Source organism: Hypanus sabinus, chromosome 5, assembly GCF_030144855.1.
Source record: "Hypanus sabinus isolate sHypSab1 chromosome 5, sHypSab1.hap1, whole genome shotgun sequence".
Taxonomy (NCBI): Eukaryota; Metazoa; Chordata; class Chondrichthyes; order Myliobatiformes; family Dasyatidae; genus Hypanus; species Hypanus sabinus.
In genome coordinates this window covers 108,352,178-108,377,952 of record NC_082710.1, presented here as the reverse complement: position 1 = coordinate 108,377,952, position 25,775 = coordinate 108,352,178, and the positions used below count along the sequence as shown (strand labels likewise).

The 25,775-nt window shown below is 37.4% G+C and overlaps 1 protein-coding gene across 1 annotated transcript in view; it reads right to left on the bottom strand.

The window, feature by feature from the left end:
• Positions 1-25,775, bottom strand: part of clasp1a (cytoplasmic linker associated protein 1a) — a 341,123-nt gene that overhangs the window by 112,638 nt on the left and 202,710 nt on the right. The window contains exons 18-21 of the mRNA XM_059970314.1: positions 23,087-23,136; positions 19,553-19,729; positions 11,861-11,968; positions 7,298-7,465 (exon numbers count right to left, since the gene is read on the bottom strand). Of these exons, the coding sequence (XP_059826297.1) occupies positions 7,298-7,465; positions 11,861-11,968; positions 19,553-19,729; positions 23,087-23,136 (503 nt within the window). The remainder of the gene's footprint in view (positions 1-7,297; positions 7,466-11,860; positions 11,969-19,552; positions 19,730-23,086; positions 23,137-25,775) is intronic.

The window sequence follows — 25,775 nt, the reverse complement described above, 5'->3', positions numbered from 1 at the left end:
TGCTCAGCTCCTCATTTTTATCCGAGGAATTAACAATACTTTTGAAATAACGGAGGAGTTTTTGACAATGGAGTCTCTGAAAGGAAAAACACGGGGAGAGGACTTGTATGACCGGGTGTCTGCTGTCATCGAAAATATGAAGCTCCCTTGGAGTAAACTTATCAACGTCACCACAGATGGATCTCCTAATTTGACGGGGAAAAATGTCGGCCTGCTGAGGAGAATACAGAATAAAGTGAAAGATGAAAATCCTGACCAGGATGTTATTTTCCGTCACTGCATCATCCACCAGGAATCTCTATGTAAATCGGCATTACAGTTGAATCATGTTGTGAATCCTGTCGTAAAACTTGTCAACTTTATACGTGCAAGGGGACTTCAGCACCGTCAGTTCATCACGTTCCTGGATCACCAGGACCTACTTTATCACTCCCGTGTCCGCTGGTTAAGTTTGGGCAAAGTGTTTCAACGAGTATGGGAGCTCAAAGAGGAGATCGGTGCATTTTTGGAGTTACCGAGGAAGGCCGGCGAATTTCCTGAGCTGAGCAACAAGAGCTGGCTTTGTGACTTTGCGTTTGCTGTGGATATATTTTCACACATGAATGAACTGAACGTGAAGCTACAGGGGAAAGATCAGTTTGTGCATGACATGTACACAAACGTGAAAGCCTTTAAATCCAAGCTGGCTTTTTTCTCCAGGCAAATTTCGAGTAAGTTATTCACTCATTTTCCCACACTAGCCACGCTGGAAGAGGCCGGCGCAAATGTGAAAAAATACAGCGAGTCACTGGATGCGCTGCACAGAGAATTCTGTCGTCGCTTTTCTGATTTTGAAAAAATTGACAAGTCACTTCAGTTGGTGGCCTGTCCCCTGTCACAAGATCCTGAGGAGCTACAGCTGGAACTGACCCCGTCTTAAAAGAGAAGTTCATCTCTCTTAAACTGAATGACTTTTATGCTTCACTTGGTAAAGAGGTGTTTCCAAACACCTCTTTACCAAGTGGAGGACACAGAACACAGGACACCTCCAAGTGGAGGACGGCACAGAAAATGCTGGCGTTGTTCGGCTCGACCTATTTGTGTGAACAGGCGTTCAGCATCATGAACATCAACAAAGCCAGCCACAGATCCAAGTTAACTGACCAACACCTCAAATCCATCCTGAGAATCGCCCTAACAAAAGTAAATCCAGACTTTGATGCGCTGGCTAAAAAGGGAGACCAACAACACTGTTCCCACTGAAATTAAAAATAAGTTTCTTCGTTGTGGTATGTAAAAAATGCATTTGAAAATATTTTTTTCAATAAGCCTTACATGTTACATGTCATTTCTGTTAAGTGATGGACATGAGTAGTGCGCAGGTGCACGTACGTTCTCAAAATAAAAAACGCGCTCCAAACAACTAAGTTTAACATCTTTGAAGTTTTAGATTCTAGCAGCCAAATGTTAAGAAATATGCATGATGATGTGAAGTATAGTCAAGGAAAGCTCCATGAAATTGTTTCTTCATCTGAAGAAATTGGGATTCAATTAAGTAATATAATAAAACTAAAACTAATCTCTTCCCACCCTCTTTCCTGTAAAAATGTTATTCCCTTTCCTCACCAGGACATCAGATGCTCTGCTTCAAAGAACGGGGTGATGCTGCCCTCACCTACATCTCCTAAGCAACTGCACTCTCCCAATCTTCCCACTGCCTTAACAGGGATATAGTTCCTTTTGTCTTCACCTATCACTCCATGAGCCTCCACATCCAACAAATTATTCCCCACAACTTCCACCATCACCAAATGCATCCTACCTAATTAACACAGCCTTCCCCCACTCTCCACTTTCTGCAGGGATCGCTCCCTTCATGATTCCCTTGTCCGTCCAACCCTCCCCTCTGGAATGACAGAAATCCCTGCAAGCGACAAAAATGCTATACCTGCCCATTCACCCTCCCCCTCACCTCCTTTCAGGGCTCCAAACAAGCCTTCCAGGTGAGGCAATATTTTGACTGCAAACCTGTTGGTGTCATCTATTATAACCAGTTTTTCCAATGTGGCCTCCTGATGTCAAGAGAACAGAATCATCTCTGATAAATGTGGGTGGCTATTATACACACAGTCTAGACCAGGGGTCAGCAACCTTTACCACTGAAAGAGCCACTTGGACCCGTTTCCCACAGAAAAGAAAACACTGGGAGCCGCAAAACCCGTTTGACATTTAAAATGAAATAACACTGCATACAACGTTTTTTTTTGCCTTTATGCTATGTATAAACAAACTATAATGTGTTGCATTTATGAAATTGATGAACTCCTGCAGAGAAAACGAAATTACATTTCTGCATGCAACAAAAACATTTTGAACTCCGAAAAAAAGACGTTGGGTTGAAAGTTACTTTTAAGTAAAATATTCAATGTCTATTTGAGTCCTTCTTGTATTTATGAAAAACGCCGAACTTAAATTTTCCGCCAGCAGCAAACCAAAAATAACGTCAGCCAGCTGTCATCCTGAAAAATGAAAGGACTATTTCACTGAACTATGAAAAAATATGAATATAAGTAAAATAATAGGCAATTAAAATATTTATCATACTTGGTTAATGGGATTTCTGCTCCTGGACCTCAGCGCACAGCGTCTGCACATCAGGGCTGTATGATGTCACCTTCATCTTTACACAGGATCGCAAGCTGTCATCTGTGAGGTTTTCAATATCACTCCATTTGTGTTTCTGAGCAAGAACGGCCTTCTGACGGGCAACATCTTCAAGGTCTGCTGTCAAGCGTCTAAACTTGGACACCCATATGTCTTTGTCGGCTATGTCGGCCAGTTCCATCTCAAGATCAGGTTGACTCACACCTGCCAATGCAGTCGTATTCAGTAGGGAAGGATCGATGCTTAAGGGAGTGACCGGGAAGGATAATGTGTTTTTTTCCTCTCTGAACTCACAGAAGCGTTTCCCAAACGATGTTTGCATTGCGATGATTGCAGAATGTAAATACTCCGAAATTATCATGTCGTGACCTTGTTTGAACTCTCTCAAATTGGGGAAGTGAGACAAAGTGCCTTTCTGTAAATCTCTGGCAAGCACTGTCAACTTGCGCTCGAATGCCAAAACATCCTCCAACATGTGCAGGGCTGTACGTCCTTTCCCCTGAAGAGCTGTGTTCAGCGTGTTCAGGTGCGCTGTCATGTCTACCATGAAGTGTAGCTTTTCCAGCCACTCTGGCTGTTCCAGCTCAGGAAAGGTGAGCCCTTTGCTGCCCAGGAAAGTTTTCACTTCTTCCAGACACGCGACAAAGCGTTTCAGCACCTTCCGTCTGGACAGCCAGCGATAAAAACACGTTGTAGCGGTGTCAGTAAACTGCAGTCAAAGATAGCTTTATTCGAACTAAACAGCCTTGCTTTTAAGCCTCCCTCAACCCAGCCCCCATGGACGCAGATGCTGCAAAAGACGCGTACTCACAAACCCCCGTAGGCTATCTCCCTTAGCCGGAATGCCGGCTAATTGTGAGCCGTTTCGGATGTGGCAGGAAATGTACAAGATCACCATAATTACATTTCAAAAGCTAACAAACTAACATAAAATACATTTTAATTAAATACTGACCAATTATTTCCCAAAGCCACAGGGAGCCGCAGCACAGAGGTGAAAGAGCCACAAATGGCTCGGGAGCCGCAGGTTGCCGACCCCCGGTCTAGACTATACAAGTTAGGAAAATGTAGGCCATCTCACTTTGCTGTTTTGAAGTTGCAGGAAAATCAAATTAAGAAAAGGTTTGATTTTAAACGCTGGAATAAAATTTGCATTTCTCTAACTCATCATTTTGTATTCCCTCCTTAATTATCTTGTAATTTCCAATTCATAATAAAATAGGACATCGTCAATGTTTGAATCAGAATGTTAATGCACAGAACAAGCCTTTTAGCTCAACTCACCAGGCCAACAAGATTCCCATCCAAGTTAGTCCCATTCCCCACTTGTGGCCCATATCCCTCCAAATCTTTCCTATGTATATACTGTTGAAGTGTTTCTTTTTAAAAGGACAACATTTTCTGCATGAAGATAGTTGCCCCTTGATGTCCATTTTAAAACATTCTCCTCTTACCTTCACACAATTACCATTTCCCTGTTTATTCCCCTCAACTTTATTTCCTTGATAAAGGCACCATTCAGTCTCGTATGCTTCGAAGAATAAAATCTTACACTGCCCAATCTCTCCTAAATTCCCTTTGCACTTTTTCCGGCAATGATGGTTAGATCAACAATGTTTGACTCGTCACTAAACAAATACAATTACCCCATATCACAAAATATAAAGTGAAAGTACCATGAGAAACACTAAAAATATAGAGGTTACGAAACTTCAACCCATCTGCCTTCAGCTTGCACCCTTGGAAAGTATGACTAATTTTGACTGTTCTTCTGCTAATATTATCAGCACTTGATTATGCTAACAAACAAAATTCTATTTTCACCGTCTGAAGAGAATTGTCAGTTAGTATTAATTTCCCAAGACAACCCTAACATGACCCATACCAATACTTCAAAATAACTTTCTACACTGATGCGCAAAGTGCTTTGGACAGGACTGTGAATGAATAACTTGTACCCTTTCCAGTATATTAAAGTGTAAAGTAGCAATTATTATTATTAGCATTAAATCATATCGTGAACAGTAGAGGTCTATCAAAGTAATGTACAAGTGAGTTCACCATTTTTACATCCCAAGTTCTGTAATGCACAAACAGTAATCATCTTTTAAAATTATTGGAGGTATTGGGCAGAAAAAAAGGCAGAACATTTCCAGAAAAAAATGCAGCAATCTACCCCAAATGTGCTGGAGGAGTGTTGTATAGAAGCAGCACTGCTAATGGACTTGCAGAGAGAGCAGCATGCAAGGGGACTGGGGAAAATGGACAGGATTAAAGGAATTAAGAAAAGCCCCCAAGAGCATTGTCTTCTGGCAGTATCCTCAATAGGGAAGCAAGGCATAATGAATCATATGCCTCTAGGTACTTACCGAGTGGTGTGAAGCCCCTAACAGGACTTGTATCTCGACTGCTCTCACGGCTCGTATCGCGGCTGCATCCCTGACTCAAGCTTGGTCGAGGGATACGGCTGCTCCGTGCTAGCATGAGTTTGAGAAGAGTTGGAAAAGTTTGGTGAAGTTCATTACAGCAGTAATTTAAGTGGAAGATTCATATTATTATCAGCATTAACATTCAACATCTGATGATGATTCCATATACAAATAAGGCAGTTAGTGCTGGGCAAGTAATGTCCCACTCAACCCACCCAACCCCCAGTGTAAAGAATCTCTTCTGTAGAAAGCTATGGGTGAAGATGAATATTTTAACTCACTAGTAATAACCGCTTTCTCCTCCTGTGCTCAAAATGCAAACATATTTCTTTGTAATTCATTAATTTAGAAATTTATGTATAATATTGAAACATGATGCACACAAAAATATAGGTAATAATTAAAAGGCAATTATTAGAAAATTAACTGATAGAATAAAATTCAAAAAATAGAGACATTAGCACCATTACGTTCAGCTTGATATCTGCCCAGGAATCTGATGGATTTGGCAACGGAGGACAAAAAACAAGGTTATTTTGCCAACCAGTGGATAGCTGCGCAAAACAAAAAAAAAACAATCTTCTGATACATACAAGGCCAAGAAGGTTTTGTGATGTAAGGAAATACAAGCTCTGTTGTAAATTGATACAATTCCCTTTGTTGATATTTTTTTTTAAAGCTGGCTAATGAGAGAATGAGAAATTTTCCATGTCACTAGCCATTGCTTTTCATCAAATAATTACCACACGTACCAATAAATCTATAAAGTTCATAAGGATGAAATTATTTTTCCAAGAGTAGTTTTTGTCAGCAATGGATACATTGTTTATTATCTATGTAATCAGCATATTGCACCTCAGAATATTGGGCATTCAAACCAGGAGATAACAAAATTTGAACCTTGCTGGATGTGTGAACGCCAACTGAAAAATTGCAGTATTTGTATAATCAATCTCTGTGGTCAACACCAAATGTGAACAGGAGAAATGGTCAGAGATCCCATTTACTCTTATAGGAGTATTGTTAGGAAATGTGCCTGAATGATTATATCAGGTTGACTGAGATTCTGCAGTCAAGTAACTCAAGAATATCATCAGTCCATGCCTACGGTTGGTTATATTTACAAGATATAGAAATATATCTATCACCAGTAGAAGATTTTACTAATGTAAAGCAGCATTTTCCTTGAAATATGGCACATATGTGAGAGCATGAGAAAGCACAGTAACAGTGATAAAAAATAAACTTAATTAACAAAAATATTACATCCAGCATTAACCACAAGTGCTTTAATTTTACAGATGAAGATCCAATATCGCAAATTTGGATTTTCAAAAATTGCTTTGACATTGATGGGTGAAGAAAAGTTAGGATTTTGCAGTTCAGATATTGAGAACTGTTTCATATCATACTCTATTTGTGCCAGCTTACAAAACAATGACTCATTTTTTAAAAACTTAATGAACTAAAAGCAATGCTGAAACCCAATAATATGACCAATAAGTAAGAAATTCACCAGATGATCTTTTCTTGCACTGATGGTATGGATGGAGATGGGTTTCACTTGGAAGGTTAAGCAAAAAGGTATCAATCTCCCAACCAAAGGAAAACAACAACAGCTCAACCACATCATTTTATAGACTCTCAATATGTCAGAGCTGTCATTCTTGTTCCAAATGCTAGTTATTCAACAAAAGCCACCAATGAATTATCAGAACTTCATTATATCAAGAAATAAATTGGGCAGAAACAATATTTCATGATTAGTACAGGAAACAAAGGAAAAAACAGAACAACAAACACCATTCATTTCTTAACAATATTATTTGCAATCCATCTTCCTAAAGTATGAGAGAGCCAAGAAATCCTGTTTACATCTTACGAGTAGAAAGATTGATATTTTTTTCAAAAATGTTACCGGTATATACATACATTTGATTTGTCATCCTGCGAACAGATTCAAAGTCAAGCATAGTTTTCACTGGCTGGAGAACAATACTCTTTGTATTTTTTTGTAATTGCATTAAAATTTTACATTTGCATTTACTATAGGAACCATCATTATTAACTGCTGTAATTATAGAAACCTACTTATTCACAGTGTTGCCACATTTTCACTGACAGTTGTACTGACACCAAAACATTCCCCAAACAAGACAACAGACTCATTTTAGAAGGCACATTACAAAAATTACACAATTATGATATTGATAATTATGTCTTACCTAACCCCAATCTGTTGGGACTAGCTTCCCTACTGCATCCTTGACTGCGGGGGATCTTGCTCCGTTTCTCGGACCCTTGTGGTGCAACCGAAACCCTCTGAGGTCCACTGCTCATGCTGGAGTAGGTCCCACAGAGGAGCTTACCAGGTGAACTTGATCTACTTCCCGCTGCAATCATAAAAAAAACAACAAAAAAACAGTTAATTTTGGTTTTAAATGCAGAGTCTATAAAAGTTACAGCAAGAGCAAAATTGAAGGACAGCCAAAGTTAGCAAGTATCTGCAAACAAACCAGTCCTTGACAAAGTTACCAAACATGATTTTCTTTTTTTTAAATAAAAATAAACTGGTAATGCTTGAATGTTAACCACTTTTGGTTATTGTTGAACCTGTAAAACACTGCACTATGTTGATAATAGTAATTATTAAAGGTTGAAATACTTGTGGGTTTTCTTTGGTCAGGGTACCAATTCCATTTGCTCATACAAACAGGCTGACCAAATGCATTTGAAGAAATCCACAGAATTCATAATATTCAATTCCTAAATTTCATGACTGCCAATGGGAAGATACTATTAAGAGCCAGAATTAGATTTATTTTTTCAAGAATTAAGTGGTTTACAGGAAGAATAAAGTTGAACACCTTTGGAAATGCTGCATATGTTAACATGGCCCAACGGCAATGACAAATGGAAGCATTCATTTGACAACTGGTTAATTTATTCTTGTAGTTGAAGAGGAACCTTACCGCCTGCAGGATTAGCTGATCTGGATCCTTGGCATGGAAGCAGGTAAAAGGATAGTACAAGTTTAATGGAATGATTAAAAACGCAAAGGCTACAAGAATTGTAAGATCAGTTGCATCTAATTTCTTAGAATCTCATGAAAAAGTTACATCTCAGCTTTCATTTAAGGCTAAATGCAGAACTTGTTTTCTCTATTTCTCACTTCATGCCCATTTCTTGTGAATTCACTTGCTTTCAATTCTGCCTAAATATTTGCATCTTTATAATATTTTTGAAACAGATATACCATTATTCATCATCTTTGTCCACCTGACAATGTGTCACTAATCCCATTACAGAAGAGGCAATCATCACCCACTCACATTCATCTTCCACATCTCAACTACATTTCCTCTGGATCTACAAATGAATAATGTTATCCTGAACTGAATTCTCCCAAAATTTATACATCATGAAGAAATATATAAACTTATATATTTGTATGGTTTACAATGTTGATTTTATTCTAATATAACTCAAAGATAAATAATATTTATTTTTTTACTTGCAGGTTTTAAATTAGTTCCTTCAACATTGTTGTATGAATGATGCATCACATGAAAGACCTTTGTCAACTGCATTAATAATGTTAAGACATTTCCACAATGTTTTTAACAAGATAATAAACTTCATATACTGTAAATGTTACAGCTTCATGTACTAACTTCTAAATAATGTTGAATATACACTCTGTGGCCACTTTATTAGGTATACCAATACGTTAAAGCAAATATCTAATCAGCCAATCATGCGGCAGCAACTCAATACATAAAAGCATGCATACATGGTCAAGAGGTTCAGTTGTTCAGACCAAACATCAAAATGGGGAAGAAATGTGATTTGACCACGGAATAATTGTTGGTGCCAATTGGGATGGTTTCAAAAACTGCTGATTTCCTTTTTTTTTAAAAAACACACAACAGTCTCGAGAGTTTACAGAGAATGGTGTGAGAAACAAAACCTTGAAGTAGATGGGCTGCAGCAGAAGACCACACCGTGCTCCACTCCCATAGCCAATAAGTGGCCACTGACTGTATATTGGGATAATTGCAAGTTAAACACCAACAGAAAAGGTCATACAAATAATAGATGCCCATATAAACCACCCCACTCTCCCCTTTCCCCCTCCAACATACTCACACACACTGAATTTTGCAGTGCAATATAAGTAAGTCTAACATTTGCTGCACATGGACTCACCAGATAGGGTATGAACATCCACAAGAGAAATGCATGTGTTTCTAATTGATTTTTCACTTGCACTCTTGTGTTAGCGGTGGCTTTGTATTAGAATAATTACCATTCACCAGTAAAATAAAAATAAATATTCTAATAATGAAATTAGAGAACTTCAGGAGCCACAATGTTAGAGTCACAAGAGGTTCAAGACTATTACTGCTTTAAAGTGTAAACATCTCCTCCTCACTGACAACCACCACAGGTGCACCTCAGTGAACCTTCTCAGCCCACTGTTCTACTTTCTCTAAAGTAGTGACTGTGTGGCTAGGCACAGTTCAATGGCACTAATAAATTTGCTGATGACCCCACTGATGTTGATGAGGTAGGTGCACAGGAGTGGGATAGATCAACTGGCTGATTGGTGCCACAACAACAACCCCACACTCACATCAGCAAGATCAAGGAATTAATTGTGGAGTTCAGGAAAGGGGAGGTTGGGAGCACACACACCAATCCTCATTGAGGGGCCAACAGTGGGAAGTGTGAGCAGTTTCAAGTTTTTGAGCATTAACATTTCAGAGGATCTATCCTGAGCCCAACATAATGATGCAATCACAAAGAAGGCAGCCCAGCAGCTATACTTCATTAGGAGTTTGAAGAGATTTAGAATGTCATCAATCAAAGACTAGCAAATTTCTGCAGATGTACAGAGTGGAGATCTCTCCAATTGGTTGCATCACTGTCTGGAATGGAAGGGCCAATGCATAGGATTGTAAACTCACCCCGCTCCATCATGGGCATTAGCCTTCCCATCATCAAGAACATCTTCAAAAGGCAGTACCTCATGAAGGCAATATCCATCATTAAGGACCCTCACCAATCAAGGCATGCCATCTTCTCTTTACTACCATTAGGGAAGAGGTACAGGAGCCTGAAGAACAACTCTTTCAATGCTTTAGGAACAGCTACTTCCCTTCACCATCAAATTTCCAAACAGTCCAGGAACACTAACTCACTATTCTTCTTTTGCACTATTTTTTTATTGTAACAATGTTCAAGGTCTTAAACAAAAACAACAAATTTCACAGCGTATCAGTAATAATAAAACTGATTCTGATAATACATAATTATTATCAGCAAGTCACACTCTGGTGAATTTCATTTTTCAATTTCGGCAAAGGAATTCTCAAGAAATATTTTCACCACATCCGCACTGTCAAGAGTCGCAGGATTTGTGTGCTAACCAAGTCAGCACACATTCATCTAAACTCCAATAGATATAAACTGAACCTGCCCAATAGATCAACCTTCAAATCTTAGGTATTAGTTTGGTAAGATTACAGCTCTCCTTTAACTACCCTTTTACCTATATTCTTAAATAAATTTAATTAATGTGTTCAACATGCTTCATGTTTGTTCAACATTAAAATGTACGTAGGCAGAACAAAGTGCAGGATACCAAGTTCTCACTTAGAAATATTTCAACATTTTCGCATCAACTGACAGCAAGTTAAACTGGCTTGTAGTTCCTAATTTTCCTTCATCATAACTTGAATAGCCATATTAGTTGCTTCCTAATCTATTCAGATTTTTCAAAGAACTTGGAAAGACTGAAAAACTTATTTAACACATACCATCTCTTTCAAACCCTACGATGAACACCCCTATTAGAATTGATAGCTATTGGTCTCAGTAATTGTCCGCTACACGTCTTTAATGTTCTGTTTAAGATCCTCTATTTTTTGCTTAGCATTTTGATGTGTTTTTATTGAATGCAATTGCAAAAACAAATACTTATTTAACTTTTCTGTCATTTGTTTTTATTATTAATTCCTGTTTCAACTTCTAATAAACCTTTATTTTTACCATTCTATTCTTAACTTATTCAGTTATCCACAAATAGCTCACCATGAATGACCACATTTTCCAACAGAAAGTATTCTTAAGAATAATTTAACTACTTCACCTCCCACTTATCAACATATATTTTAATTACTCATCCACCTTAGCAAACTCATCTCCTTATCCAAGATTTAGCTTCCAATGTTGTTACTCTCCAATTCTACGCAAAATGTCATTAGATTATCATTGCTTCCCCTTACTACGGAAACTGTCAACTAATACTGCTCATTACATATAACACGATCAAAAACAGCATGCTCCTAAAATATATGGGTCTGCAATTTATTTTTCTAAGGAACACCATGAACTTGCCCCCAAGAACATCTTTAACTATTTGATTCACCTATATTAGGATCAATAGTCAACACAATTACTACATTAGCTTTGCTACAAGCCTTCATTATTTTGATATTGATACTCATCCCACAGTCAAGCTGCTCAAGGGGTACATACTATCCACTGCAATGGTTCCTGCTCCTTGTTATTTTCATCCCCATCCAAATTTTTCCAACTATTCTGATTTAATTCTTATTTTCAGAGCAACTCTGCTCACCACTTTTCCATTCTGCCTGTCCTTCAAGAAACACCGTACCTTAAATGGCATTGATAGTCTTAAGACCACCTCTCTACTAACAGATTAAACATGCAAGTATTACAGTAAATTATATGATCTGCTAATAATAATTCGTTTCACTTACGTTGGGATTGTGAAACTACTTTAGCTCTGCTACGTCCTCTGGTATCAGAGGGTGTGCTGGCCACACTGGTCGCACTCCCAGCGCTCTGGCGTCTAGACCGCACCCGACCTGTATTCATACACAAACATAATAAGTAAAAGCCTTTTTAAATTAAGAATCTCTGTAATTTGCAACCATTAGTTGCATACTTTACTAAAACATTCACACATCCAATGTACATTTTAGCATATTAGAAATGGTTCACAAAACAGCACAAATCAAATCTAGACCTTAAACAAAAATCAATGTTGAATTAGCAGTAACTGGCTCAATAACTGTCCAGTGCATATACTGAGTGCACATATCATCATAGCAAAATATGGTCACTGAACATGTGTATTTTGTTCAAATGCAAGAGGATCCAAAACATGTAAATGGTCACTTCACAAGGTAAATGCACTTGTACAGCTAGCATCAGATTAGTAAACCTTTCACTAAAAATCAATGAATTAATATAGAATAAAGGAATGTTTACTGTAAAATACACATTCATATTTTTATCCCCCCCCCAGCTTACAAATATCTGAAGTAACAGATTAAAAATAATCTGTAAATGTATTACAGCGTGAACAGATGGAAACTATTTCCAATGTGCTCAGTGAAAGGAAAGCAGTAGAAAAGTACATTTGCATTACTACATGAAACAAAATTATAACCCATCACAACCTGATGCTGGATTTGAACAAATGCATTTGATTCATTCAAATTTTATTTATAAACAAATTAACTGTGAATCAACTTTATATCTGTTATCAATCTGATATCAAATGAAAATTTAATTTTACTTCAATGATTGGGGAACTGAAACTATTACTACCTAGCACAGGATCAACAGCCATTCCTCTAATTACGAAAACGTGAGGCATTACAAGAAAACATGAGATTTCATTAAAGGCCAGATGAAATACATTATGGAAATTTGGGTCCAATGTATTCCTGCATCCAAAAGATTCATAAATTGAATTCAGAGCCAAAAGCATTACAGCAAGAGTTTGCAAATCAAGTGTTCGTAAATTGAGGAACTCTCATAAGGATTACATACAAGTGTATAGGTGCTTAATGCAAGGGTAAAATAAATAAAACATTGCAGAAGCCCAAGTAAAGAAAATTACCATATTCAGATTCAAGATTATCACTACTGTTAAAACTATAAAAGATCAATTAAATCCTAGGCAAATAAAATTTACATTGCCACTTTGACAGTTTGAATTGAAAGCTAAGCATATTGGAAGGTTAACTGTCAAACACTTGAAAAGAAAGCAAAGTCCAATCAAAACCATTCTTTCCGCCAGATAATGCAATAACTTTTCCCAACCACTGAAGCATTTAACTCCTTCGGAAGATATAGTAAGTGGGTGGGACAACCAATTTCAACTAAACCTGGAAAACTGCTCAGGCTCCAGAAAGCAATCCAACAAGTCCATCACATGCCTCTAGATAAATTGAGCACCATGGCTAAACTAGAGTTTATGGTCCATCCTTAAATTTCTCCTGGAAGGTAATTGCAAACTATCTTCATGAACTCTTGCAGTCCAGGTACTTAAGGATCTGCCACAGAGCTACAAGTGTCCCAGTATTAATACTCAGTAATGCAAAAGAAACAATAAAATTTCTGAGTCAAAGTAACACACGACTTGGATATGGAAATTGCAGTTGGGGTTGCCCCTTCTGTCCTCATTCCAGATATCTTTTCAAAAAGGATAACAGAATAGCCAAACTTACCACATTCTCTAATATTTATACATAAATAAAAACATGATCTCTATCTACCTACCTGATAGATATGGTATGCCCATGCCATAAACAACTTTAATAGCTCACTCAAATCCACAACATTCTACAAGTTAAAATGTTGATTCCTCTGTCACTGACATACTGCAGTGAAGTGGAAAACTTTAGTGCTGTTATTAAGACATCCCACTTCAGGTATTGTCTTTGTTATACTTTACCGGAACCTCTCTTACTTCACAATGCATAGTGTTCAAAACACGCTGCCTTAAAACCTTCCAAGTCTTTTAATCTGAAGAAACATAATGGACTACAAAGTACTTTTAAAAGTGCAATGTGAATACATTTCTTCTTCTTTCTTTGGTCAATCCCAACCATAAATTGTTTTGTGTGGATTTCTATTTGCAATATCTACATTGGAACTATCAGTCACAATAAATTATTCAGGATTTTTTTCCCAAACTCACCATACTCAACTGCAAATCATTCTTCTGATTCTGGTTTTTAAACTCGTGAGTAAATTATTTATGAAGGTTTTGATGATTTTCCATCAAATATTTTCAAAATCGATCCCTGTCCATCCACAACCAAGTTTACAGTTATTATTACTAAATTATCCCAAAGTCACACTAAATGTATTCAATTAAAGGTGTGGGAGAGGACCAATAGACATAGAATGTGGAATACCCCAGACTTCAGGAAAAGCAGCCAAGTGTCCCAATCCTAACTTCCGTTGCGAGCTTTGTAAAAGAATTATACCCACATCACAGAAGATATAGAAATAAAAGGGGAAATACCAATTCAGTTTAATCCATTCCGAAGGATCAATTTTAGCAATATAGATAGCTCTGCTATAAAAATGGATTCCTATAATGCTAATTGGATGTAACACAATTGACGAATTAGGGAATTGTGTATTATGTAGGGCCAAACTTGCTAATATGTGATTATGATCAGAAACTGGAGAACAACTTAAACGGCTTTGGAAGCTGACAAGCAGAAAAAAAGCGTCTGGGGAAAAAAAGCCTTGTATACATATACCTTCCCTGCAGCAACCAGACACTAATGTTACATAACACAGGCTGGCAGTTTCACTGAAGGAGGCCATTGGAAATTGAGAAGCAACCACTTCTACTGGCACTTGTGCAGGAAATCTTTATTACATTTAGTACTATACAGCTTTAGTATTGTGAGTTTACAATAACAGAATAAATTTAAATCAAAAACACCTTTACTTTTGAAAATCCTGTGGAAAAATAAATTTGCCAATGAGAGTCTGAAATTCTCGACCGTGTAATGCCCCATTTCTCCAGTTTCACAATTGCTTCTTTAATGCGATTTTCTACAGCGCAATGTTTCTTAGAAACAGAACTGTTACATTTTAGCAGACCTACCTGAAATAAAATCAGGGCACTCAGCTTTTCAAGTCAATTGCCCTTCACCAGAAGCTTTCAATTGAGAAACTAACTTCTTGCTATAAAAGATGCCTGGTTTACTAATACCAACAAAAATGTATTTATTTATTGATACAGTATGGAGTAGGCCCTTCAAGCCACAACACCCAGCAATCCCAATTTAATCTTAGCCTACCTAGAAACCAGAGCACCTAGAGGATATCCAAGTGGTCACAGGGAGAACAGGCAGCAGTGAGAATTTAACCCAGGTCGCTGGTACTGTAAAGTGTTGTGTTAATCATTACACTACCATGCCGTGGAGGAACTCAATAAGTCAGGTAGCTTCTATGGAAAGCAGTAGGTGATTTTGGACCCGAACTTTTCATTAGAAATGGGAAGGGAGGGGCAGAATAAGGTGGTAGGGGAAGGAGTAAAAGCATGCAAGTGATAGATGAGACCAGGTGAGGAAGAAGATGAGTGGGTTGGAGCTTATGATGCAAGATGCTAAGTGGTGATAGATAGAAGAGATAAAGGCAGAAAGAAGGAACAGGAAGAGGAATCTAAGAGGAGAAGACAGTGCAGCATCATTAACTTCAGAAAGTGCTTTAGGAATACACTAGTTTGCTGCAATTATCTTGGCTATTATCTTGACAATAGTCATACACTGACAAGGGATCTTTGCCATATTTTGTATTATTGTTTATATGAAAAAATACAATGGATTCCGGTTAATTGGAGGCACATTGGGACCGGTACATACTGGTCCAATTAAATGGCTTGAATTAGTTGAGGTTTCATGGAAATCACTAAGAAGGTTTTTTTTTTAAAAAAGAGACAAACTACTGTTTAACTAATTAACAAGTTATGTATTTAAATGAAGTACAGAACAAATTAGAACACTAACAATACTACAACTGTACTACAAAATTGCGTTAGTTCCTAATAGTTCATCCAGTGTACGTCGCCATGTCCTTTTGACAAGAAGTGAACAAAATCAGCGCAGACACCTAGTATAGATAATGGACTAACTTTCATACAATGCTACTGACAAATGCATCTTTTAAATCTTTGTTTTCATTGTAACATTCAAGATGATTGTCAACACCTTCAAATTCTTCCTAGTTTCCAACTTGAAGTGGAAAAATTACTTCATCTTCACTCCCAGCCATTTCTGGAATCTCCAAGCCCGAATGCTTGAAACCACAGTGAGCAAAACAGTTCTGAATTGCCTTACTGCTTATTTTTCCACCAACTAACAGTGACAAAATTCACGGCTTTTTGAACACAAATGCACAGATCTGACGCTATTTAAAAACCGTTCGCTCTATGCACAATGTAGGGTCCAACGACAACTACATCTGCCCCAATTAAGAGGCAGTGTCACAAATAAATGAAGGAAATCCCAGCTATTTTCTTGATTAGGTGTCCCAAATAAGCAGCTACCCTACTAACTGATGGCCAATTAACCGGAATCCACTGTATTAGAAATTTTTCAACTGATTTCTAATTTAATGACCATATTATGCAGACATCCAGTTTGCAACTACATGCATTAAGCCAATTACAAAACTCCACACAGACTGAAGCTACAGCATATTAAAATACAAAATGGCCATAAGAGCAGTTGTTATATTAAGCAAAATATCAAAAAAGTATTAGAACTACCTATTTGCCTTTGCATATCAAATACACAATGGAAATAAAATACATACAGCCAAAGTATTGGAAATTAATATTGTAAATGTCAGCAATTAAATAACAAATTGCTCTCAACCAGCAAATAAATATTGGCACACAGAATGGGATAGCCCCTCTTACACAGCCTAAGCTCACAAGCGCAAATCCTGCACAAATCTTACCATCCTTCATTGGAGAAGCACCTTAAATGAATTAAACAATTAACATTGTATATTACACTGGGAAAAGATGCAAGGTAATTGTCATGATCAGATATATTTAGAAATCTAATTGTCAAAACTGTTACTGTTACATTTCTATATATATATGCAAAATTTTCATTTCTTGAATAAAAATATCTTTGTAAAGTCCAAAAACTAGTTTTGCTTTCTGCTCTATTCATTTTCTTGTAAATGTCCTATTCCATAATCTAAGTTGAAAGATAAGCTAAGGAATGCCAGCTGGGAGGGAGCTCTGATATTATTTTCCATGCCACTCAAGAAACACCGCATGAAGTTTATCAGCCTTATGAGAACTGCAGCTTTCAGCCTAATACATAGTTTACCTGGAATTAACTTGATTGCTCTGCAATTTAAAAACAAGTGGTGTAGTAAACTCAACAATCAGCATCAACTTTGACACAGCTTGATCTGATCAACTGGCTGTTGGTAACTTACTTGCAGATCCAGTTCTTTTCTTTTGAAATATTTAAAAGTATTTGGAAGTGTTATCTTCAGAAAAGAAAATTTCATTTGGAACAGAGAACCTAACTCAAAACATGGAATCTCTTAGCCTAACAAAATTACTTTTTCATCACTTAATAATTAAGATTTTAATTTAAAGAGTCCAACCACTGCAATATGAAGTCAACAATTCCAGGCTATAGATAAAAGATGGTTAACACTGCCAAGTATATCGTTTATACATACATATTGCATTACCATGCAACAACTCATGCGAGGTACCAATTATAGTCACAGATGGAAACCACTAAAAAAATTGTGTTATCACAGATACCAGCCAGATACACAAAATGGGACAGACAGCTGGTAACAGAAAACAAGCTGCTTACCCTCAGCTTTTGTGGATGTGCCATCTTTCAGCAAAAGAAGATAGGGAAGGGAGGACAGGGAAATGTTAGTAAGATTAACAAATATGGGCCCACTAATTTATAGTAAACAAAAGAATCCTATGGAGCTGCAATACTTTTCTAAAACTGTGAAAGGAACAACATGGGCACAAATAGCGAAAAGACCTGGAAAAAAAAACAATAAACTGTGTTTCTCTTATAATGTGAAAAAAACCATCCTGCTTCTTTATAGAGCGTGATACTATAAAGTGAGCACAGTGAAAACATTCTAGAAATACTCACAATTTAAAAAGTTCAAAAACAAATATATGATAAATAAAATAACTATTCAATGATTTATTTCAAATTAAAAGGAGGAAACCAACACAAACTTTAAGCTCAAGGAAAGTAGCAAAAGGAATGGCAGATGGAACTTAACATGCAAATGATAGTCATTGGGAAGTTAAATCTGGGCAGGATGGGCACAGAGAATGGCAGGCTCCATGGTAAGTTACTTTAACAGTGGGACCCAAGGATACATGTACAAGATGGTAACACAGGTAGATAGGCATATGCTATTCTTGCCTTCTTGGTCAGGGAATTAGGTACAGCCATTGGGACATCACTTAAAGCTGTACAAAATGTTGGTGAGACCATACGAAAAGAACTGTTGCAGTTCAAGTCACCACACACCTGGAATGATGCCATTAAGCTAGATAAAGTTCACAAGAATGTTGCTGGAAATAGAGGACTGGAGTTATAAGAGATTGGATAGGCTAGGATCATTTTTGCTGAGTCAAGGAGGCTGAGCAATGACTTTTACCCTATCCATGCACTTATGATTTTATAGATGGTCAGTTTTGCTCCCAGGCTAGGAGAGTCTCAAAACCAGAAAGCATAGAAATATGCTGTGACTGGTGAGATTTAAACTTTCTACAGATACTGTTGTAGGTAGATGGATCAAGCTGCCAGCTCAAGTGGCAGAGGCAGCTAAAATTACAATGTATATAGGACATTTGGATAGTTACGTTGATAGGAAACACTTAGGACATGAACCAGATGTAGGCAAATGACACTTGCTAAAGTTGTCACCTTGGTTGCTATGGACAAGTCTGAAGGGCCTGTTTTGATTCTCTATAAATCTGACTTAATGCTAAATATTACTAATTGTAAACTCAGTATAGCACAGGCCCTGAGCATTTTCTTTCAGGAATTTAGAGTGTATGAATGACGTCGTATCTCAATATTCATTATATTTGCCCTCTACTTAAACAGTACATAGCCAAGCCTTTTTTAAAAAAAAACAATTTCTGGCCATGCTAATGGTTTCTATATTCTGGATTTTAGAAATAACAATCCTCAGAATTCTGCTCAAAGAGAAAAAAAATATTGTGGTTTGAAGATTTCATTAAAACAAATGGCAGAGGAGGTATTCATTGTATTGTCAGGCAGAACAAATAAAACTTAATCTGCAATGAGATACCAGTCACCATTGTTCACTTGACTGAAAACTTATCTCCTCCAAATAAATGTATGACAAACCTTTGTCTTTTGGCTAATTTTGCATTACCTATCCTGGCTGTAAAACAGTCTTTTCAAAAACATGGTTGTTTACCTCAAAATATAATTGATGTTTCTAATTTAAGTTTGGTATGTGGTTCCAAATTCAAAAATCAAACACACTCTAAACCATTTCCTAGAAATGTCTTGAATTTCCTATCTGACATATTATGGAATTAGGAAAATTATCAGTTCCAAAATCTATGCGGTTTACTTAGTTTTTACCTAGGGAAGCATAGGATCCTGGAGGTAAAGCTGCAGCCGAGCTAAAATGTCCAGGTGCGTTGCTTGGAGTTGCAGTTAAACGTGACTTGGCGTTAGCAGCTGCATTCACATCAATGTCACTGCGAGAGCGTTGCAGAGCACCCGTGGTGGATACAGATTTTCCACTAACTGTAGAAGCTTTAAACCAGTAACAACAAAAAAAAATTAAACCTGTAGTATTAAATTTTCTTGTTTATCTAAAGAATAACAAAACTGAAGCATCTATTTTAGAAGGCTAAAAAAAAGTAAAACACAAATCATCCCATCACTTTCTTGCAAAAGACTTTTAGTCTACCTTGCCTGAAGCTAACTTCAAGTGCCCCTGGATCATTTATCAACAGGAGCCTTTACCTGCTACAGAATAATCCTCTAGTGACACTAGTTGCAAGCAAAAAGAACCATCAGGACTTGATTCCACAAGATGTATCAGCTACATTTCATCTTATTCCTCAAGGATGCTAACCCATTGCTATACAAACAACTAAACTGCCTCCTTTTTAGCAGCACATGCAATAAGGTTCAACTAAAATCTACATTTTCCTTTGTCCTCTCAGGCATTCTAAGTGCCTCAGAAAATCCTTTGGAATCTAAGTAATCAGCCCCATCATTCTATGACTCAACGATTCTTCTATAACTCAAAACTGAACCATGTTAAATAATTTCAATAAATAATATTAATTTTTAGACTTTGATTTGAATTTTTAAGATTATATGAAATTAGGGTTGCGATATAAATTTATTTACAGTGTACCAGTTTCTTGTCAAAATGCAGAAAGTGAATATGATTGAAATCAGTAAAACAAAAATTTGCTTTAATTCATTGTGTTAAACTGGAAGCAACATGATATCTGTAAAGAACAAAAAAAAGTAAAAAATAATCAATGATCTCAGCCCCTTTGTTACAGCACACAGACTACAAGCATTAATGAATCCAGTAAATAACACTATTTGTTTTCTATCAAGGTACATCAAGTGAAGTCAAAATTTATCCATTTAGCAATAAAACATGATTCTACCAAGCATTACAAATATTTGTACAAATATGAACACCACTGTTCTTTTCTATATCATTCCCCAGACTCTCAGAATCTGAATTTTAAGGACAAGGGCAGCATATTTGCTGGAATCGACAGACTTATGACAAAGTCCTACATAATTAATACTGTGAAAACCTACAAACTCCAAGTAATTATAGCAACTTGGATCTAAAGTGGCTCAGTAGGAGGAAAAAGGGATCAGGATTAACAGCAGATTCTGAAGGGAAGAGTATTTACAGGAGATATAAAAACAGAGCCAAGTTGCTGAGAGTGTAAAACTTTAAATTACAGGAAAGCGACAAGATAGAAGAGTAACGAATTAATTCCAGGTAATGCATTGGGAATGGCAAATAATAGATGAAAATTGAAAATAAATTATAGATACGGAAAGTAACAATAACTTGGAGCACTGAGATAACAGGCAAAGTAATATATTGGCTGATGCAATAGACAGCACTCTTGCTTTTATAGGTAGAGACAAAGAATGCACGGTATCAAACCAAAAGTCTATGAAGCACTAGCTAGTCTACTGCTGAAGCGCTGCATTCAGTCATAACAACTACATTCCAGCGACACACCATTGTTATGTTACTGAACCAGCTACCCAGCAGCTGAATGCAAATCCCATTATATGAACCCTAAGATTTAATTTAGCTGATTAAATAAAATCTCAATTAAAAGTTACTTTCTAATATCATGACCACTAAATTTCATTTTGTTTTAGAACACAGAACATTACAGCACAATACAGGCCCTTCAGCCCATAATGTTGTGCCAAAATTTTAACCTTCTTCAAGGTCAATCAACCCTTCCCTCCCATATAGCTCTCCATTTTTCTTTCATCAATGTTTCTAAGAGTCTCTTAATTGTGCCTAGCATATGTATCTCTACCACCACCCTGACACTGCATTCCACTCGTCATTCTGTGTAAAAAAAATCTGGTATTCCCCATTATTCCTTCCTCCAACCACTTTAAAATTAATTTCTAACCAAAGGGGTCAAAGTTGCTCTTCTCACCTTGTCTGACCCAAAATCACAACTATTAGAAAGGTCTCCTAATGTCCTTTGAAACTGCCCAGCAATATTTTAAAAAGCAATTAAGACCAGACAATGAATACTGCCCAATTAGACTTACTTAACCCAAAGGACTTTCCCATCCTTCAACAAAGCACAAGTCACCTCCGCTACTCTGAGGAAAACAAATCAAGTTTGTCCATCTTCTGCTTTAGCTCATGCCCACTAATTCAGGCAGCATCCTGGTAAACCTCTTCTGCACCTTTCCAAAGCCTCAACATTTTCCAATAATGGGAGAAGCAAAACTGAATGCAATACTCCTAACTTGAGTTTTACTTGAACTGTGCAAATTAAGGTAACTCAAAAACCATGGTAAGTGTGTCCCAAAATAAGAATTTCCATACATTTCAGGAAGTAGTATAATGAAAATATGGCTATCTTTCTATTTTTTCTCTTCACTATCTCTTTTTCTTTTCTTTTCATGTACTGAACTTGGCACATTCACCACCTAATACAAAAAGGAATCTCTTCAGTATTTTAACACAGCAAGTCCAAAGCAACACACAAAGGTAAACAAATAAATTTTCCCTAAAAATTAAAATGTTCATTCAACATTCCTCATTTGTATTTGAAATGTAATAAGAGCCTTGCAGTATGTTTTAAAAAATAGACAAGGACTTTTTGAACTATACCAAAATGAATGTGACTAACAAAGTACTTTTCGAGTCAAGCAAGTCTAACTGATCTGGAAATTAGGATAAAGATCATGCTTGTTTTCTCCCCGAGACAAGTTAAACTGTGTTTGTGTGACTAGAGCATACTACTGAAACAAAGAAGTAAAATGAACATTATTCCATACTATAGATTCCATGGATAAATGAAACAAATAGAGAAGGAAAGTGCAGAGTCCTTACTGGAGGATTAGGAGAGCTATCTGTAAGGCTATATTGAATTGCAAGTGTTAAACAGAGAAGAAAACCAGCAATCATGACAAAGGCAGCAAGTGCAGGAGAAAGTGACTGCAAGTTATGCTACCAAACTGGCAAAAAATGTACACCAGAAACTTGGAGAGTGCAAAACAAACCAACATATTTGCGGTGGAGAAAGGCAAGGCCAGCACCATTTGAAGGTCTTACTTTTGGAAAACTGTAAGATTTGAGATGTTAAGATGAAGACTGGATGCCAGAGATGACAGTAGATAGGTACATATATTGCCACTGTTTAAATGATTATGGGCCAAACGCTGGAAAATGGGACTAGCTTGGACGGGGCATCTTGTTCTGCATAAACCAGTTAGACCACAGGGCCTGATTCTGTACTGTAATGCCTTGGGAGGAATTGAAAACATCATCATCAAATTCTGGACATCCAATGGATATTGTTGGGGACATTCGCTTTAATTTTATGCTGGTTGATAACCGATAAAAATAGTAGTACATCTTACCTCGTGATACCGTGCTTCCTGTTGGACTCCGCTTCGTGGACAGGGGCCGACTGTTAGAAGTACCAGATACACATGATCAAATTCAGCTGATGTACGCTTTTTACACAAGAGAATAAACCATTTGGTCCCTCAGGAATGCTCCATCATTCAACTAGAACATAGATGATCTATTACCTTGGCTCCAGGCACCATTATTACGTTCCTCAATATACTTAGCGTCAGGAAATCTATAAATCTCAGTTTCCAATGAACTTCATGATTGAGCCTGACAACCCTCTGTTGTAGAGTTCTGAAGCTTTCATTGGTGGTTAAGTAAAAAAGTCTCACCTCTTCTCACACTACACTTTACTCACAGTGTCTCCCTGCTCCACTCCAGAGGGATAGAAAATGTACTCCCTGCATCTAACTTATTGTGTCCTTGATAAAAAGTTTCAATCAGCTTTCTTCTCAACCCCAGAAAAAAATTCAGTTCACTCAATCTTGCCTCACATGGCAACGCCACCCAACATCCCTGGAATCAGTCTAGTGAATATATATATCTGTGTATATATGTCCATGTGTACACTGTGCAAGTACCAAAACTGAATCACATATTTCAGATGTACTCACACCAAGGCCAACTACAAAGAAGAGACTTCTTCATTCTTGTAATCAAATCCCACATGTTAAAAAGTTAACATACAATTTGGTATTGCAATTACCAGAAGCACCTTCATTTTGGGCTTCATTAATTGTCATACAAAGTCCAGACCCAACACCACTCATTCACTCACAACTTAATAAATACTCTATCTTTTTGTAACACCCAACAAACTGAATGACCTCACTTTTCTCATCTTGACCATACCTCACTGAAGATTCTTTACCTCATTTCCACAGTCACTATTAACCTCCGAACTCAATATGTTAGCAAACCTGAAATTATATTTGGTCTTCTCAGCCTAACTTACATAAATTTGAAAAGCTTGACTAAAATTTTGGTTCCTCAGCATTTCACCTGACAACATACTATAATCCATTCTTTTTGTCAGATTATCAATTCCCTACCCATGTTGGTATATTACCCCTAATTCCACCCACTTATTAACAAACATAAGACCAAGGAGCAGAATTAGACAATTCGGCCTATCAAGTCTGTTCTGCCATTCCATCAGAGCTGATTTGTTATCCTTCCCAACCCCATTCTCTTACCTTCTCCCTGTAAACTTTGACCCCTCGATTAATGAAGATCCCATCAACTTCTGCCTTAAGTATACCCAATAATTTAGCCTGCATCGCCATTTGTGGTAATGAATTCCATAGATTCACCACCCTCTGGCTTAAGAACCTTTTCCTCATCTGTTCTAAAGGGACATTGTTCAATTATTTGTGCCCTTTGGTCCTAGACTCCCCACTACAGAAAACATCGTCTCCACATTCACTCTAGCCAAACCTTTCAATAATCAAAAGGTTTCAATGAGATTCTCACCTACCCACCCGTGCCTCATTTCTCTAAACTCCAGTGAGTATAGGCCCAGAGCCATCAAACACTTTCATTCCAGGGATCATTCTCTTGAACCTCCTTTGAATTCTCTCCAATACCAGCACATCCTTTCTTAGATGAGGGGCCCAAAACTTACCACAATGCTCCTATATTTGACTTCCCACAACCAACTCAACCTGCAAGTTAACCTTTAGAGAATCCTGCACAAAAACTTCCAAGTCCCTTTGCACCTGTGATTTTTGAACATTCTTACAAAACAGTCCATGCCTTATTCCTTTAGTCAAAGAGCATGGCCATGCACTTCACCACATTATATTCAATCTACCACTTCTTTGCCCATATTTTCATTCTGTCCAACTCCTTCTGAAGACACCCTGCTTCCTCAACACTGCCAGCCCTTCCACCCATTTTTGTATTGAGAGGAATACAGAGCCACAAAGCCATCAATTCTTTCATCCAAATCACTGACATACAATGTGAACACAAGTTGTCCCACCACCAATCCCTGCGGCACACCACTAGTCATCAGCACAACCAGAAAAGGCCCGCTTCATTCCCACTATTTGCCTCCGGCCAGTCAGCCAATCTTCCAACCATTTTAGTACCTTTCCTGTAACGCCATGAGCTCTTGTTCATGTGTCTCATGTGCGGTACCTTATCAAAGACTTTCTGAATTAAATAAGCAACAGCCACCGACTCTCCTTTGTCTACCCTATCTGTTATTTCCTCAAAGAATTCCAACAGATTTATCAGGTAAGATTTTCCCCATCAGAAAACCATGCTGACTTTAGCCTATTTTATCATGTGCCTCAAAATGTGCCCTGAAATCTCATCCTTAATAATAAACTCCAACATCTTTTCAATCTCTGCACTGAAGTCAGGCTAACTAGCCTATAATTTTTCTTCGTCTGCCTCCCTTCCTTCATAATTAGTACAGTGACATTTATAATTTTCCAGTCTTCTGGAACCCTTCCAGAATCTAATGATTCCTGCAAGATCATTACTAATGCCTCTGCAACCTCTTCAGCTAGGTGTCGTCCATCTGGTTCAGGTTACTTATCCATCTTCAGAATCTTCATTTTCCCAAGCACCTTCTCCATAGTAATTCTGCTCCCTGACATTCTTGCATTTCTGGCATAATGCTACTGTCTTTCACAGTGAAAATCTTTTCGTATCCTCTAATATCCTCATCTTATTTCATCTCCT